Source organism: Etheostoma cragini, chromosome 4 (genome assembly GCF_013103735.1).
Source record: "Etheostoma cragini isolate CJK2018 chromosome 4, CSU_Ecrag_1.0, whole genome shotgun sequence".
NCBI classification, from domain to species: Eukaryota; Metazoa; Chordata; class Actinopteri; order Perciformes; family Percidae; genus Etheostoma; species Etheostoma cragini.
Genome location: NC_048410.1, coordinates 15,849,786 through 15,862,964, shown reverse-complemented (window position 1 = coordinate 15,862,964; position 13,179 = coordinate 15,849,786). Strand labels below are relative to the sequence as shown.

General features: G+C 38.9%; 3 protein-coding genes across 6 annotated transcripts in view; 1 reads left to right on the top strand and 2 right to left on the bottom strand.

The window, feature by feature from the left end:
* Positions 1–2,120: 2,120 nt before the first annotated feature.
* On the bottom strand, positions 2,121–7,545 carry si:dkey-7k24.5 (somatomedin-B and thrombospondin type-1 domain-containing protein). Its single transcript, XM_034870380.1, has 5 exons — positions 6,835–7,545; positions 6,259–6,450; positions 5,629–5,707; positions 5,302–5,484; positions 2,121–3,433 (listed from the first exon to the last, which is right to left on the bottom strand). Exons 1-5 carry the CDS (start codon positions 7,097–7,099, stop codon positions 3,316–3,318), a joined length of 837 nt encoding a protein of 278 aa, XP_034726271.1. The 5' UTR covers positions 7,100–7,545; the 3' UTR covers positions 2,121–3,315.
* Positions 7,546–8,232: 687 nt separating this feature from the next.
* LOC117943426 (retinol dehydrogenase 10-B) lies at positions 8,233–9,901 on the top strand. Its single transcript, XM_034869540.1, is given in 6 exon segments — positions 8,233–8,551; positions 8,593–8,749; positions 8,962–9,041; positions 9,044–9,114; positions 9,466–9,611; positions 9,710–9,901. Coding segments are annotated over 6 exon segments (804 nt in total). The 5' UTR covers positions 8,233–8,322; the 3' UTR covers positions 9,831–9,901.
* Positions 9,902–11,434: 1,533 nt separating this feature from the next.
* Positions 11,435–13,179, bottom strand: part of stau1 (staufen double-stranded RNA binding protein 1) — an 8,631-nt gene continuing 6,886 nt past the window's right edge. For all 4 annotated transcript variants that reach the window (XM_034870012.1, XM_034870014.1, XM_034870015.1 and 1 more), the window contains exons 14-15: positions 12,532–12,611; positions 11,435–12,225 (exon numbers count right to left, since the gene is read on the bottom strand). In XM_034870012.1, the coding sequence (XP_034725903.1) occupies positions 12,138–12,225; positions 12,532–12,611 (168 nt within the window). In that variant the 3' untranslated portion in view covers positions 11,435–12,137. The remainder of the gene's footprint in view (positions 12,226–12,531; positions 12,612–13,179) is intronic.

The following is a 13,179-nucleotide window of genomic DNA, read 5'->3' as shown; positions in this document are numbered from 1 at the left end:
TTGTATGCCTATTTATTTATTGAGCATTTATTTATTTCTGTATTTATTCTTAAATATGGTAGACCTGGTCCTCCATATCTAACAGCCATGCAGCTTTATTTAAATCTGAGAAGAGAGGGATGGAAGGTGCATTCAATGGATCTAATTTAGCACACATATAATAAGGGTAGGATGGATGGTTTGAGCTGAATCACAAATTAGTTTTCTTATTCACGTAAAATGTCTAATCAATTCAGTTATATTAATAATGCCAAATCACAACAATTCTTTATAGATAAAGTAGGTCTAGACAACATTCTTCCTTTTTTTCCTGTCCCTCGGACAGAACCTGAATCGAGCAAGAGAGAGAACGAGAGACAGAGAGAGAGAAAGAGAGAGAGACAGAGGGAAAGAGAAATTAATATGACAAAGCTGATCATTGTCCTTTGTTGCACATGAACTAAAGTATCTAATGTATTAGAAGCTAAGTTCACAAAAAACAAACGATCACACTCAAAAGGATTTTAAAACATAACCTTAGGTATCGTCTACAAGGACGTGTTCCCAAATAAAAGTACATCATTTTTAAAATGAAAAAATGTCCTAGGGCATAACAATTGACTGCAGATACTTAACATTTCCAGATGATCTCTAATGATATTCAGATTGATTCATCATTTTTGAAAGTCTCCTCAAAAACATGAATTGCTGCTCCTTTGGTTATAGTCATACATTGTTTAACTGTTTCCACAACAAACTTCTTCATGTCACATTATAAGATGGAACTGGCACAGGTTCAATGATGATGAAAAAGATTTTAGATTTTATTTAATTTTGGTTCGACAACATCAGTAACAACAAGAGAAACATTTAGTTCATCACCCAGTTAGATGTTCTTGATGCTTGATTAACTTTTCATTGCATCTTTATATTATCTTAAGAAAAGTCAAGGCCAATGTATGCCATCATATTGTACCCTGCTTGTACCATGTGAGTTTGTATTCTTAAAGGGGAGTTTTTCACTGCCTGCGCCCATTGTGACGGCCCCTGTGTGATACTAACCCTAACCCTGTGTGAGGTCACTCTGTGGGAGTGATACTTCACTGGTATTAACTATCTATGTCTGTCCAAATCAACATTTGATGCAACTGTGAGTTGTGAGTGGGGATAAAGCTCCAACTGGTCAGACTATACACGCTCTTCACATTTGGGTATCTGGAATGGCTACCATCCCACAAACTGTAAACTAAGACAACCCAGTTAGTTTTTTGCAGGCTGCCTATATCAGAAAACATGGGATTTAACAAGCTGATTTGGCTCCACTTCCTATGTGACATGCAGGCTCGTTACTATGAGAAATACCTTTGCAAAGGGGCCATATGTTTCTCCCAAGCCAATCAGAGCACACAGTGCTTTTCTGGAGGGGGGCTTAAAGAGACAGGCGCTAAAATGGAACATTTCAGACAGAGGACAAACCCCAAATACAAGTCTAAACCAGAAAATAAGCATGATGTCTCCTTTAAGTTGTGAAGAAACACATTTCAGCCAGACATGTCATTGTGAGTGCATTGCATTTTTTTTTTACATGGAAATTAAGTTTGATAAAGGGCATTCAATCACACAACCGCTCATTTAACATCACGTGAGCTTCTGTCCTGTCATTTAGGTTTTCTATATTATCATATTGAGGGACCATGTTTCACTGAAATAACTCAAAAACGATGACAATCAATATTCCGTGAATAGACAGAAAGCACTATTAAAGAGAACTGAGATTATGGGCAAATATTACACAAATTTGCACTCATGTGCATACACACAAGTATTTAAACCCTGACATAGTATTGAAACTGTTAAGCTTTTAGACAAGGATGTGCAAAAGAAACATCAAACGTGATGTTGGGATTTGATACATAGACTGTGATACTGTGACATGAAACCACCATAATACAAAAACCCAATTATTTTTTACAAGTCATACTTTATTTTATCTTATTCGGGTACGTTACTTTCCTCTGTTCCCAAGGGAGCCATTCATATTAATACAATCTTTTGGTTTAAAAGAGCTTTTAATTTCACTGAGATCCCTGTAGAGAAATTCTAAGGACTAAACCATCATGCTTTATGAAGAAAAAACAACCAAGGGACTTGTTTTATTTCTCACATATTGAAACAAACTATAAAGAGCACATATTCTCAACATTTTCCATAACAAGACTCCCGACTGTACAGTAAATGCATTTAGTTGAATTCTACAATAGAACTTGGTTGTCGCGCTACCCGCTAAATTTAAAATGTAAAGAGGTTTAAGTCTTTTTTTCCTTTTGTGTTAAAACCCCATAGGACCCTTTTCAAGGACATGTGGTAGTTTCCAGAACCCAGTGAGGACCACTGCTTTAGCAAGTAGCCCCTATTCCACATACTTTGAATCTAACACTGTTTACAGGGTTGGGGTCGATTCAGGATGCCTTGATGGAGCACAACACACATCACACATGACACTCTAAAAGGAGCCAGTGTAAGAGCATGGGACAATTTAAATCCAAGTACAAATTAAAAACATGAACTATATTTTTTTTCTACGTTTAAAACTCTCAGTGGAATTGACCCCAACCTTGCCTAAGCCATCAGTCTTTGTAAAGTACACTGTTTCCAGGGAATTAAAAAAAGATATTTGAACGACCTTAGCCAGCTCTTATACAATGTTGTTTGTAGGTCCAGAGGCTGTCTGTTTTGTAAAAAAAAAAAAGCAACACATTTTTACCTGTTGACTTTCTATGCTGTTGTTTCTGTATAAATGTTCAACTGTTCAGTGCATGTTGTAACTTTGGCGTTGTGACTGGTTGTGATTCACACAAAGCCAGTACCTGTCATGTTAAAAAAGTGTCTCAATGTCCCAAGATATTTTTATTTCTTAAGAAAAGCAACATTTCCCTTGGATGAATAAAACAAAATAAATCAGATCACTTTACATTTTGATTATGCATTTCTGACTTTTATTTCACTGTTAATTTAGTTCTTGTCTGTCTTTGATACAAACCAAAATGGGAACATGTATTATTAAAGTTCTTGTTGAGCACCAAGGACAAGAAATGCATGGTAAAACAGGACATTTTCATTGTCATACATTTAGCCGTATTAATAAAATGTATACATGTTGCACTAATTTGGAGATTTAGGCACAACCAAGCATTAACCAGTACTCTTTAATAGATCAGGTTAGCAACCAGTTTTTATTTATTCTGGCAGGTTTCTAATTACTCTGGCAGATTGTTTTTTATACACAACTCTGAGTAAATATGTACAGGCGGGAGGCTAACAGAAGGAAGGAGGAGGTTAGATGAATAGGAAGCTGTGGGCTGTTGGGCAGGAGCAGGCCTCCAGCCTCCCAACACGCCTCCACACACCCCTGCATCTAGGGTTTCCCACAGCCTGCCACTGGAGAGTCTGACTTCTGCAGGAAGGAGTAATGAGTTAGTGGTCACATGATTTCTCTTTAAGCCAAGTGATAAACAATGTTGCCATCTAGTGGTAGTCCTCACTGTTACCAATCAGAGCTGAAATAAAGGGTGTAGATTAGTGGTCTGGGATGAAAAACAAAACAAAAATCAACCCAGATTGTTTCATATCAACTCCACTTATCAGTACTTTATCCACCACTACACCTCTCAAAATACAGACACAGAAGCAAACAGGTAGAACAGACTTATGCATGCTAGAGTTTTGCAGATGCCATGGCCAGGATCTTCTGTCATTGCAGTGTGACAATGTTTGACCTATGGATAAGGTTAGGGTTAAAGGTAGGATGAATGTGTTTTGGAAATTATTTGTGGTGTGTTTTTTTTTTATACCTCTAGTAGCGCCATGGAGCAAGTTTTTATGAGTGGGTCCTCATTTTGTTTGTCTCATGTACACACGAGGACGTGCACATGGGTGAACACATTCGTGCCAATGGTGTCACACCAATCTACTGGTGGCAGAAATGCTCCAAGATATGCAGCAATGCGCCGACAAAGACCGAAAAGAAAAGACTTAGTGCTAGTCAACGTGGATGTAAACAATTCATCTTTGCAGGTGTTTTTATTAGGAAAGAAATGTATTCATCCCTTTTGTTAGACCTCAAATACACACAATGCGTTTCGGTGAGGAATACTAAACATAACTTTTGTTTGTTTTCCAAGAAAACGCCACAGGCTCTCTTTAAGTGATGCAAATGGACAGCTGTCAAAAACAACATTGTCAATTCCATGGAGGTTTTTAGAATGATTGAATCTGGACAATGTATCTGGAATGTAATCCTTTTTACTTAACAAAGCATTTGCAGAAAATACCAATATTTGTCTTATGGTTTTTTTAGGCATTCATTTCATGGTGAGAGGGCTAGTTAAAATTCTCCTTATTCTGTACTATAATTTAGTATATTATTAAAGGCTCCGGCTACATATTTACAGTACAGACGTTTGAGTGGTATCGTTCTTCTCATCTTACTCTTGGCAAGAAGGTAAATATGTGTATTCATAATGGTTAAGTGCTGTTCCATGAACAAACAAAAAGAGAATTTTCCGGTCCAAGGGATGGATTTGACAACAGCGTGTGATTTAGTATTAGTTTATGCCCAGAATACAATATGATCACACATTTCCTGTGCAGATTGCACCAAATAAACAAATACATCTTTAAACACATATTTGTGATATTATATAACTCACTTTTCTATCTAAAAATGATTACCTATTATTAATCCTTTCCTTTAATTCATTTTTTTTATTTATAAGGACAATGCACATTGATCAATATATCTGTAAATGCGCCAGTGTTGGCCAACTGGCCATTTCTCAACTGTAGTCCGTTGGCAAGATGTTTTGAGACCAGAAGGACAAGTGATGTGATTTTAACTACGAGTAATAACAGCCACATTCACTTTCTAATTTATTCATGTGTTATACTTTTTCTGGCTGCTAATAACAGAATACTTTACTCTGCCATATGATGAGGGGGAAAGGTCACCTTTATTAGGGAAGTTATGTGCAACACTGAGTTTCTTAACATATGAGTAAATTAACTTCAAGCTAATTTCATGGTTGAATAAAGTCTAAGCTGGGCTTGAAAAACAAACACCTTATCTTTCTTTTGTGGTCATTAACGTGTTCAGAACAACACAAGCTTAAATTTGTGAGGATTTCTAAATTCAAAGAATCAAAAAACTTGTTAAACATAACTTCTTCTTTTTTCCTTTTTATTATGATGACAAAGTGCAAGTTGTGATGTAAGAAACATTCGTACAATCTTACAAAGCAAACTCTACGTTCCTTCCATTCTTACCTGCTTTCTGCGTTTTCCTCTCCATCTCCAGCACAGTGTGTCTGTCCAACAGCGAGAGCAGGCGGCTGGCACTCGACACACACACGATGCCCCTCCCTCAGGTGCTGCATCCACTGGGTGTGAGGGCTGGAACTCTGCTGGCACCCTTTTGTCAGAGAGGTCAACTGAAATTGGACACAATACCTATTTCTCACACACACACACACACACACACACACACACACAAAACACACAAACACACAAACACACAAACCAAACTCAGACTACAAACATATTGAAGATACATAGGAACATACAGTATATAAACCGCCTCTCTGAACGTGTTACCCTATAATGTCGCTGCTGTCTGCGATCTCTCGTTTCTTCCTGGCGTTGCCATAGCCACCTGCAATAATCAGTGCTGGGACTGCAGAGGGAGCATGGTGAGAACATTACAAGTGACCATATATTACAATACCTTCAATTTAAAAATGAGCATGTGAAACAGCTTCTCTCATGTGCTGATATACATGTTAATTAAAGACTGCACATGACTATCACAACTTATACACTCTTCAAGTCTAAATTTAATACTGTTGACATCTAAAATGACAACAAGGCGGTAATTTTAAACAATCCCGTGTAATTATCTTTCTTCTGATCAGTTAATCCGATGTGGGTGTGTGAAAGGATATTGTAATGTAGTTGTCAGTATTATTTCATTTTTACAGTCTATTACAGCTCAGTTAACAATAGCAGTCCTTAACTTAAGATGAGATCTGGCCTTATCCAACTAGAACAACCGTGTTTACTAAGTGGCCATTTTAGCCAGCCATATTTTTCATTTGATAACTTACCTAGTCACAAATTAACACTTTAGGTGGATAAGATAACCGCATAAAGTAATTCCACCAAATGTCAGAGAGTAAAGGGACGATAACACAGATGTGTGGAAAGATCCAGGTACATTTTCCTCACCAAGTGGGTTGTGGCAGTTCCCTTGCTGAGACCAGTACTCTGCACAGCCGGCGTGCTCCTCTAGATGGGGACAGGGTTTACCTGCATTGAGCGGCTCCTGCAGGATCTTGCGGCTCCGCCTGCGGACTGTGGCCCTGCAGGGCTCGGCACAGCCTGACCACTCTGTCCACTCGCTCACCACACAGGACAGCGCTGACGGAGAAGAGACATGAGTACATGCAGCTGAGGGAAAAAAACTAAACCAGAATCATAGAAATTCCTTTTGTAGTTGTCAAATGTCTACAGATCAAGATGCCAATCATTATTAACACATGCGAACATTTCAGTGACACTGTAGGCCTCCTGATAATAGGATAGTCTCACTATAAACATCTTGAAAAGCCACCCAGTGTTCCATAGCATAACAAATGTGGATTTAAATACAAAGTCATAATGATAAGATTTTGTTAAAGTAATTGTATTAGTTCTATTTTTGTTTATTTATGTTTTTTTCCTGATATAGCCCATGTATTTTATTGAAAACTCTTGAGCAAATAAGTGAGTTTTAAACAAACTTCATATCATCACGCAACCTACCTGGGCAGGCTGTCTCATAATCGTGGCAGCAGTCAAGGGTGGATACACAGGCTTGGTCGCAGTAGCAGGTGCCATAGGACCGGTCAGACCTCCATCCTTTGCTGATGCATGACGGGTCCCGGCCGGTGCAACACAGACCTGTTTCCCGACAGCCAGACTGACACGGACCGATGAGGAACAAATACACACCGAGACAAACCAGAGTGACAGAGCTGCTCCTCCTGACTGCCATCACAACGTGCACCTCAACACGTTTAGGGATCATCTGTGCAATGCGACCATCAGGAGTTGAAGCTCTGGTCGGTGAGTTGGAAGTTATTCATGTGTCAACTCTGTGTCTCTTAAAGGAACAGTTCACCACTGTAAGTAAAGTGTTAGACTGAGACAGACAGTTGGCCCACACACACAAAGTTAATGTGCATGTGTAAGATCCATTTGCCAAACATTAGATTTGATATATTAGACCAATAGGCAATCACAACACACATCTATTTTCACAGTGTTAAAAGGTTGCTTTGCTACCTCACAAAATGCATTGATTTCCTGATCTTACCAATGCATCATGAAAGATATTGAGCCACTCAACACCTAATTACTGGTGTTGAGTGGCAGAAACAGAACAAAAAGTAAGATATAGTCCCGTAACTGGGATATGCAAGGCATTTTAAATTCTTCTGCAAAGGCCATACAAAAATCCACCTTCACTTGCAAAACCACAAAACGTCTCTCATGGCCTCTCTCTCTCTCTCTCTCTCATCTGTTGGTGAGGCAGCCAGCTTCCCAGGCCCACGTGTGCCTCAACATGTGAAAAGAGTGGATTAATGAAACTCTCATGGTTGAGGTTATTCATGCAAAAGAACAACAGGACAGTGCAGGCCTCCACTCCAACTACGATTCCCAGTAGCCTTCTGCTTTGTGTGTCAAGGGAGAAGATCCAGGGGCAGAAAGCTGCTGGGGGGAGTTGAAGGATTATACTGCTCAAAACACCACAGGCTCAAGTTTAAGTATTGTAAGTTTACATCTACTGTATATTTACATGTAAGGATAGTATTTAGAGGTAGCCTAACTTGAGTTTCACATGTAAAATAAGTGCAAGCTGTGAACAATGAATAATTTCCTACAAAGACCTTGAAACTTCAAGACTCCTTAACTCATTCTAATACCATGTGGCAGGTAACTTTTTTCAGTATTGGCGAAAATGCATCCATTTACAGCTTGAAACAAAAGTGACTTTATTAGGAGGTAAGCATTTCCTCTAATCCGGGAGGATTGTTTAAATAAACCACTATGGAGGCTGAGGGTGACAGAATGATACAAACACCAGCTTGGCTGTCTGCATACGTTTTACTCACACAATCTAACAGGATTGTTAGATTCAATATTGTTAGATTGTTTAGTCAGGCCGTAGGAAACACACCTTCACAGGTAACAGGTGTGATGTCAAATCCTTAAGTTCCCACAATCAATACCATCAGCAGTAGATCAAAAATGATTTTAATAATGGACCTCCAGAGGATGCTGCTGGATGGGATTTACTTCATCCCGCACAACTCAGTGCGGATTGTCCCGTGCCCGCGCACTAAGCCAATTGATGGCGAGCTGGTGCTGATCACCGGATCAGCTGGCGGCCTGGGTCGACTCTTTGCTTAGGAATTCACCAAGCATGGAGCAGAGGTGGTGCAAAACATCATCTTCCTCCACACTGAGGAACATTTAAGTCAGTATAAGTCATTTGAACCGTGCTTGGGTTGTCGTCTCATAATACTTGCTGCAATCAAACTGTGTCTGTGTGTGTGTGTCTGTCTGTGTGTGTGTCTCAGACCGTGAAGGCCTTCCTCCCTCAGATGAAGGCCCAGAATTATGGACACATTGTCCCCATCGTCAGCTTCCTTGGTCTCTTCAGGACAGTGTCGAGGTGACCCAGGGAGGGAGAAACATCCCAGGAACACTAAGATAAAACAGCTTTACTGCAGTCTTTCACACACTTCTCTGTTAGCAATTTAAGTGAAATATTCAAATACATATAACAAAAATCACGTTGTTTTTTTAGGTCTGAAAAGTCATAAATAATTGTGTAAATATTCAATACTACATGGACAGGGAACAGGTTTTGATTTTTTGTTTGAGACAGGATTATTGTGCCAGTAAGTTTGCTGCAGTTGGCTTCTCCGAGTCTCTGGCCCATGAGCTGCTGACTGAGGAGTTTGAAGAGTGAAGACTACTCTTGTGTGCCCCTATATCGTGGACACAGGCATGTTTGAAGGCTGCAAGACACGGCATGTCAACAGAATAATCACATATGTAGCTTAATTCAGGCCCATCCACTTCACTTACTAGAATCTGGATGGAGGGATTTAGACCCAACCAACAACGATACACATCAAATATTCATCATTCTGTCCTTTGCTTTAAAAAAGCTGCATTCCAACTCCAGTATTGTCTGTAATGTATTTTCTCAGAAAGGGTTTCTTGCGGTAATGGTTCTGATTGTTGTTGATTATTATCTGTTAATATGCTAAACGGAATCCCTTTCTACTACTGTACAGCAAAATATGGGTATGTTTGTTTGGCATTCTGGCTGCTTATGTATGAGTTTGCTGTCAAAATGCTGCAGCAACTCATAAGTGACAGCCTGTTTGTCCTTTGGTGCCACTAATAGGGAGGAGTGGAACTCTGGAGCCCCGGTACTGTGTTGAGCAGGCCATGAATGCCATCCTGACAGACCAACCTTTGGTGTGCATCCCTTGCCTTACATAACAGCCTTTTCTCTACAGAGCATAAGTACAAAGATACACCTTCATATTAACCAGAGACTATGTTGTTTTGTGCACTCCCATTGCTTGGCAGCTGATACGCTATTTATGTTTGTTTTAAGATTGTTGCCATGTGAATCCAATGTGGTTACGTATTGTTTCACGGGGTCTGCCAAGTGCATGTACCCCTTCATCAACACCAGAAAGAAACAAATGTTTACTACCTCCGTTACGGTTGCATAACCGTACCTAAGTAGAGATAAGACAGCTTTTGGGAGTCTTAACATTTATATCAAATGTTCTTTGCAAAAAAAAAAAAATAATAAATCCTTCTGCTTGTTTGGACAGCAGTGAGCCAAACTGTACAGCTACACAGCCAGGATTCAATAACAGACAGATGCTCGGATGTAATGCAAAGGCCAGTCAGAGGGGGCTGTTATCTTTAGACTGATCAGTCAAAAGTGTTCAATAGATGACGACTCAGCCAAGTGGTCATCAGAACCCCTGAAAACATTTAAATAATGTTCACACAGAGTTTAAAGTCCATTCAAACTTTTTAAGTAACTGAATGCTAGACTGGCCAAAAGGGGAATAGGAGTGTCTTTAATATCTGTAAATTAATAATATACCAGAATGTTGTGCTGTAATATGTTAACCTAAAATAAAATTACAAACCACTACTCTAAACACACTCTTGTGCTTGTTTTCCTGTAATCTTCACAAGACATGAAGCAAAAAGAGGCTGATAAAGGCAACAATGTAATGATGCCAGCAGTTAGAAGGATATTACCAACCAGTTTTGAGGTAAAATAGGATTGAAAAACTAATTACCATGAATTCTTTCAGAAACATGCTCTTTAAAAATATATTTCTTTTTCACTTCTCAGTGGCCAATTCTGGAGCTACCGCACTTTCTCCCTGTATCTTGAGAATAATGCATGTATCAATCAATGCATGCATGTCGTAAGTCAAAATATTCCTGAATGAGCTCATGTTTGGCCACTAAAATTAATATGGAATACAGCAAACCTTTGCATAAAAATAAAGATGTACAATTTGCTTGATTGTAGCTTTATATTAAAACAAATCACTAAATACTCCATCATTATGACATACCTGTTTATAGAAGATACATTCTGATAAAAATGTATGCTTTTTGTCTTCAAATCTTTTTCTTAAATAGAAGACTGAATTAAATTTTATAAGCAGACTCACCATCAGAATTGATTTAGTGTGAACAACACAAAAGGCTTGCATTGGACCCTGAGACGGATGGCTGAGCAACATAACACATTTTTTATACTATATAGAGTCAGCACTCATTTGGCAACATCCATCAAATTAATTTACATTCTAGTTTCATTTTTGGAGTATGCTATTCTAGGGCTGGATTCAAACAGCCTACCTAAGCACAAGGGACGCATAGGAGGATGCATGCATGTAATCCAGTGCTGCTTTTTAAAGGAGCTATAACTGACTTTTTCTTTTATTATTATTATTATTATTGACTGAATTCTTTTTTTAAGAACTTGTTGGTAGCACTGTAAACAGATGCTTTGAGTAGTCGTTCAGACTAGAAAAAGCGCTATATAAATACAGCACATTTAGTTCTGAAGGATAACTATAAGCTCCTCTTGTTAGGTTTTACTTATGTGTTTACTTAATTTGGAAAACAGAAAGCTATAAAATGTTCACACAATAGGATTATATCATCATCAAGATACGATACCACTCAAAAGTAAAAAAAAAATGATATTCAATTGTGGCACATCCCTAGATTACCTAAACTTTAAAGTTATATTATCTGCCATTAGCAGATAAAGAAAAGGACAAAATAAGCTTTGGGCTTTGTTTGGTGCATGTAAGCACGTAACTTTAATTACCACGGGGAGTGGAGAGAGAGAGATGGGAGGTTGACACAAGGGAGGAAAAGGGAGTATCAGGGGAAACTGACGCAACAGGGAAATGTCCCTGCAACACACAGCAGAGACGTCACATTACATCACACGCTACATTTAGTCACAAGTTTTTCCCAGCCCTACATGGTAATGTCAATAACACTTCACTTGTGGTTGTTGATATAAAGCACTCTAGGAAAATCATCTGCGGTTCGTCAGCTGCACCCTAGATGAAAAGATGGCCTCCAAACCTGTTTAATGAACCGCCTCAGCAGGGGATAAAACATAAAAGACTTAAAAACAAGAATAAGAAGAGCTCACAGAGAGGAAACAAGTTATAGGCAAAACAAAACAGAATTCACAGTTAATCGCTCTCCCCCCCCACCACCATCAGGTAAATTCCCAACTCATTGCCTAGGATGCAGCTACTTCTACCAAGCTACAAAATAAATAGTGTCTACAATTAAACAACATCAAGGGGAAGAAGCTCTGTTTTCCTATCAATCTTGTTTAACTGTAAACATTTTGGAACAATGAACACGAACAGTGATGGTTTAGAGCCTACAGTGCCCGGAGCAACCTGTAGCCTTCTCAAACTATGAACACAGTGTTGGAGTTTTCTCTAGTGCTTTCACAGACAACCAAACCTGATCTAAACAGTGCCATCCAGGGTCTGTGTCAATGTGCTTGAGTTAGCCTGTTTGAGGTGCAAGTCACCGTCCATTTCCTGCTTGCCACACCTGTGGAAAACAAGTCACACATAGTGTCACTGTTAACAGTTAATCAGTCTCAAACTTGAAAATTGAAGCAAAAGCCCAGCCTTCCTTTTATGTTCAGAAAATGTTCCCTAGGAAACGGGCAGCACTTGGAAAATTAGTGGAGAGCACAAGTGACAAACATCTTCACAACAAGCCATTTCCCACTGATTGAAGTTTTTAAATGAGGCATTTATGTTCTGATTACTCACTACAATTGTTAGTGGAATGAAAGGCGTATTGTAAATGCAGCTATACGTATGTGGAGAGACAGTCTTTGTCACAGCTTACCGAGAGACGGATCCATTCCCTGTCCTTTCATTTAACTGCTGGTCCAACTCCGAGAGCAACTTTAGTATATTCAATGCAGCCTGTAGAGGTGAAGAACAGTGCAGGTTATTGCAGTGACCATTTTAAAGAGCCAACCGATACTCCATCAAGTACAGCCAGTACTTGGGAGTAGGTATTCAACAAAAAGGATTGGGCGTCCAGAAGGCAGCCAACGTACGGCTTCCATTTTGGAACCTTTGTAGACTTTCCCTACCATTCTAAGGAAATAAAAAAAAAATAAAAAATAAAAAGTCATATTGGCTGTGCTTTGTTCTGTTAAAAAGCAGAGAAAGGGTCTGTGGACAAAATAGGCCTTTACTGATATATTCAGGAGCAGAAAATGCATTGCAAGAATTACAGCATATGATGCTATATAAAATACTCCTTCTTGCTTGGTTTTAACGGGATGTTATTGTGAGAGACAATACATATATGCTGCATTTTTGACATTTCTTTAAGCACACTGTCACCACACTAAACATGTTTCAACTTTGTTTCATGGTCATGCAATGACTGAAAGTGTAAAAGGTCCATATACAGTTGTGTTCGAAATAATAGCAGTGCCTCAACAGCAGCAAGAAAATCACTGGTTTTATTAACATTTCAAAC

Coding starts and splice junctions, on each gene's coding strand:
- si:dkey-7k24.5 (XM_034870380.1), bottom strand. CDS start 7,099: ATGATCCCTAAACGTGTTGAGGTGCACGTTGTGATGGCAGTCAGGAGG. Junction 6,451..6,834: donor TTATGAGACAGCCTGCCCAG/GTAGGTTGCGTG, acceptor CTTCTCCGTCAG/CGCTGTCCTGTGTGGTGAGC. Junction 3,434..5,301: donor GAGGAAAACGCAGAAAGCAG/GTAAGAATGGAA, acceptor TCCTTCCTGCAG/AAGTCAGACTCTCCAGTGGC.